Here is a 5230-nt window from a genome sequence, read left to right on the forward strand (position 1 = left end):
ATATATATATATATATATATATATATATATACGTCTATATCTCTATTGCTAGATATATAACAAGGTGCATGGCTCAGGGGCTGAAGCCCAGCTGCAGGGGTTAGATGTGACAGCCCACCTAGGAGCCCTAGGCCAGCTGACAGGGATGATTGGCTGGCCCCAGAGGATGTTAAAAACTACCAGGGAGGATAGCTAGGGAAGAGGAAGAGGGAGAGAGGAGGCTGGTATGCTGAAGGGAAAGTACTAAGCCTGGGTGACCTCTCTTGTAGGTGAGAGGAAAGACCTGAGGATTTACTTTATTATTTGTACATTTGTTTATGGTATCACTTGCTTTGTTTCCCATGGGAATAAGCCTTTCACATGTAAAATAAACAGACTAGAAATGGGACCCAAGTGCTGCCTCGTCTTTATGAGGAAGTTGGCTCCTGAGTCAGGCAAATAGAGGGACATGTATGTGCGCGCGCGCGCGCACACACACACACACCCACCCACAATACTCAGAAGTTGAACAGCCCTGATGTAAAAATGGAATAAAGGAACTCAATTGCTGTTATTTCTTGGTTATAGGAAAGACACACAAAATCAATTTTAACAGATGTACAAGAGGCTAGGTAGGGGAGAGGGAGAGAAAACCAAACCACTGGGGAGACTGATGGGAGTGAAAAAAAATATACTGCTTTGTTAGATTTTACTTACCAAGAACAGTGTTCGGAAGCTGCTGAGATCTCCAAAAAATTCTTCTATGCCTGTTGCTTTGGGATCAAAGGAAAAATACTCTCCCAAATTCTCATATAGCTTAATCATGTTGTTGTGCATGTTGGACAATTTTTCATACTGGTCTCTGGCATCCTTTGAAAAGCTGTAAGTTTGTGTTAAGGTACATGACTGAACTGTAACTCTCATCAGTAAACTGAACAACAAACTCGCACAAAAATTTAAGATAGATTTGAACCACAACAGTCTTGTGTAATTGATATTATTCTATAAGCCAACCAAATACTTTTATATACAGATTTTAATGAGTAATTTTTTACATCTACACAGGTAGGCTGCACCACTGTTTTGCAAACTCTTCCAAGTTACAACCAGCTTTTGACAATGAAAACTGTTTTGTGTTGAAAGCCTCCTCCCAAACTTTTAAATACTGTTTTATTTAAAATCTTACTGAAATTCTAAGAGTTACAGACTAGCATCAGACATAACAAAACAAGTACTACTACATAAGAAAGTCTAGATGCTTAACAGTCATGTCAGACTACATGAAAACCAACTATTTTAAGTACACAACAATACAAAATACATAATAATCAACAAAAATATAGTGCCAATGGCTACTTTAAAACAATTTTTATGTCAGATATAGAGAAAAAATGTACCTGGATAATACAGAAGCCATTAAGTGTACAAACAAGACAAAATTAGACATATGAACTGATATTCTCTAGGCATGAAATGGCAAGGATATTTACAAAACTCAAGTATGCACAATATCTGCTCATAAGTCTGTAGGTGTCTGAACAAAGTACTTGCAGTGCCCTCAATTCATGGGGGAAAAAAAGATACAAATCATTGTCTAAAATGGGACAGCTATATTGCATGCTTAACTATATTGCACTTTTATTAGTAACTGAACAGAACAAGGCCTGAAAATCAACCGAAGATCCAATTCAGAGATGCTTTGGCATAATAATCACAAGGAAAAGAAGAACCCATAAGTAAAAAATATATTTAGAACAATACATACGTGAACTTTTAAAGACTAAGAATTAAACATTTCTTAAGAAGAAAGATGCAGTGGTTTGGACATGTAACAAGAAGATTCAGCACTCTTACCAACACCATCCCTACAGGGTGCTGTGGATGGATGGAGAGGAAGAGAAAGACCTAGGACAAACTGGACCACAATCATCAAAGACTGGACAGAATTAAAATTGACCAACTATACAAGGATTGCAAAACACTGGGAAGAATGGAGGAAAGTTACTGCTACATCAAAGGCGTTCCAACGGTCAGACCAGACTTGGGACTGACTTGACTTGATATGTGAACATTTAAAAATTAAGACATGTTTAAGGAAAAATCAGACATTTCCATCAAGTTTTTACAAGCTTCAGTATGCTTCCCTCATTTGTTATACTTAAGATCAGGCATCATTCACATTAAAAACCATCCGACCATGGCTGAACGAATTTTTCTGATTCAGAACTGCAGCTAATGAAATTACTTTGCTGTACATATCAAGAACAAAAAACAAAAGGGAAAAAAGGAGGAAAGAAAATAACCCATAGAAAGGAATATTCAAAGTTGTGAAATACACGAAAGATGCAAGGGAATTTAGGCTGAAACTCCATTCTTAAAAACTCTGTTTTACTTATTGTTAAGATTGCTAAAAGTCTGTGTTATGCAATACCAAAGCAAAAGAGGGGGAGCTTGACAATAATTCTGGTGCTTTGCTTTGTTTTTATGCACTATAATCTGAAGTAAAGGTTTCAAACTCATTTAAAAAGTTTTCCAAGTACAATATGAAAAAATCCATACAAGTGCTTAGGGAACCAATTGTAACCTCGGAAGTATCAATTCTGTTTCATCTTGGGAGGCTTGGAGGGTTTTTAAGGAACATTTTTCTGTATATAATATGTAAATACTGTGCCAGCTGAGCTTTTCCCTCACTTAGTTAGAAGTTTTCATTCTAGTTAAAATACCCTGTTTTTAGTTTGCTGGTAGACTAAACTCACATTCTCTTGCTGTAAGTCCTTTTTCCTGTTGTCTCTTAATGTGTAAATTACTCTTAGGTTTGAAATAAGAATTGCATTTATTGATAGAGTGTTTGCCTAAAAATTACAGCATCCACTCCGCCTTTTAGTCTAAATCTTCAGATTCCTACATTCTTAAACATCTTCATTGTTAACATAGAAAAATAAATTCTGCAAGTGCAAAAATATAAATGATTTTTCTCTACTGCTATTAAGGTTCTGTACAGGTATAGTAGACACAATATGCCTAAAAGGGAGACCATGTTTCTTTTATTAAAACAAAGCAAAAGCCGTCAATCCTTAGCAAAACAGATGGTAGAGAAAAGAAAAATGCTTAGATTACAGTACTGGGGGAGGTACACCTTGAATGTCTCTCAACAAAAGAAATCTGAGCATAAGGTGCAATACTGAGAAACATACAGCCATTCACTGCACATGGTCTATGGTCATTCAGCTTACTTTAAGCTACCTATATAGACTGGAAGTGGCACATACAGCCATTCACAGCTCTTGGGAGCAGTGCAGGAAATCTGAAATAAATGACTTGAAGTGAGGTAGGGGTGGGTGGGACTGAGGGGTGGGGGGGACTAGTGGGCCTGTGAAAGGGGTTGGTGGGTAGCTGGCAGGTCTGCCAACAGAGAGATTGGGGGGCTAAAAATAGCCAAGTCAGGGTTGGTGGGATGGAAATAGCAGGGCCCTGGGAGTCTGGAGTGAGTGACTTGGCTTTCCTAGCCCCAGGGTTGTGTAACAAATGTGTGCTGGTGTTTGGGAGATCAGGTTAACCCTTTCCTACATCAGGTTAACCTTTTCTCATTCTAAGTTAGTTAATCTCCTGAAGTGAACTAACTTAGATCAGATATGCCATTTTTGGATGTTTTAAGCTCTCTGAATGGCTGCATGATTGGGCATCTAGACTGACCTGACACTGGTTAGGTCAATCTAAATGTAATGCCTGTATGTCCAATAAGAAAATGGGATACCCAAGATGACTCTTTCAACTTAACAGCTGCAATTCTATCTTGCCATCCATACACATTCCATGTACAGTTCTTATCAGACAAATTATTATGGCACTTTAAACCAGTCAACCTTTCTTTGTAATGTCTTTGTATTCAAGAATGAAAACTGCAGGTGACAGTCTCTATTTTATGGAAGGCTACACTAGTTATTGCTAGTTTTTAATATTCATCTAGAACAACAACAACAAAAAAGGAAAAAAATAAGGTTCTGGGGAAAGATGTGTAATGGCTGCTGCTGGACTTTCAGCAGGGCAAAGGATCCCTTCAAAGGCAGAGTGGGAAAGTTTGTAGCCACAGTTATTTTGCAAAAGCATATGCATGGTTTTGATTGGCTCCTGAGTCAGGCAAAGGGAGGAAACTCAACCCCGGATCACAGCCAAGCTCAGAAAGGGGTATGAGGGGAGAGGCACCCTGGGACCTCAGACCTCAGGCAAGAACCACGCTGCAGCGTGCGGTTGCTGTGCATACAAGCTGCGATTGGTGCCCTAGGAGGGCAGAGTGTCAGTCTGGGAAGGCTCTGGGGACAGGTAACTGAAAAAACAGCTTAGGGCCTTTGGGTCTAGGGTTGCTTCAGTTAGCAGTACAAGGCTGTGTCTGGAAATTGGAGAAAGGTGCTTTTGGGGGGGGGGGGGGGGGAGTGTGAGTTTCTTTTGGAGGTACAACAGACAGCTGGACCCGAGGAAAATTTCTCTTCCTCATGCAGGCTCTTTCAGAGTGCAGAAAGGCACCTTCTCTCTGAAGCAAGCAGCCCTGCATCAGACAATGTTATTGTGTTGCTAATGTAAAGGAGAGCTGATGTTTTGTTAACCCTGTGTACTCCTGCTGAAACTCACTTGAGATTCAAGGTTTAAACTGGGGAATTGTACTGAGGATGTTCTTTATTCAATTAGTATAAAGTGTTCTTGGTTCATTGATACCTTGGCTCTGACAATTAGATTATTGATATCCTGTTTTGCTATTAACCTCATTCATATGTTGACTCTTTTGTAAATAATAAACTGTGTAAATTGTTAAACTGTATGTACTCGGGTGTGTGGGGAAACCGCAAGAAATCACTCCACAGAGGTGGCCCCAGCCTGAGGGTCTGGCAGGTTGACCGAGGCTATTTGACACCCCAGCACCTCGAATCTGGAGGTGGCCATGGGTAGCACTGTGGCTAGGGTTACAGATGCATCTTAACATAATATATACAAAGTAAGACTTTAAAACATTAAAATTGACCAAGCTACTCTAAAGATAAAGGCTGCAAATTCTTTTGGGGTTCAAAAGGTACCAAAAATACGTGTCGCTTTCCAATTCAGTTTTGCATACTTTAACCTGCTTTATAGTTTGTAATGCCATAAGCCCATTTTATAACAGCCTGCAGTGTGGAATAGCTCAGCCACTGATGAAATTAGGAAACACAATGTGGAGCTGTCAATGATAATGCAACAGAGCCTAGTGTAGACATGGACAGCA

General features: G+C 39.4%; 1 protein-coding gene across 1 annotated transcript in view; it reads right to left on the minus strand.

The window, feature by feature from the left end:
- Positions 1-5230, minus strand: part of DIAPH2 (diaphanous related formin 2) — an 899992-nt gene that overhangs the window by 257744 nt on the left and 637018 nt on the right. Inside the window, exon 26 of the mRNA XM_019521025.1 lies at positions 697-861. Within this exon, the coding sequence (XP_019376570.1) occupies positions 697-861 (165 nt within the window). The remainder of the gene's footprint in view (positions 1-696; positions 862-5230) is intronic.

This window comes from Gavialis gangeticus, unplaced genomic scaffold (genome assembly GCF_001723915.1).
Source record: "Gavialis gangeticus isolate Ggan-Ray unplaced genomic scaffold, GavGan_comp1, whole genome shotgun sequence".
Lineage (NCBI taxonomy): Eukaryota > Metazoa > Chordata > Crocodylia > Gavialidae > Gavialis > Gavialis gangeticus.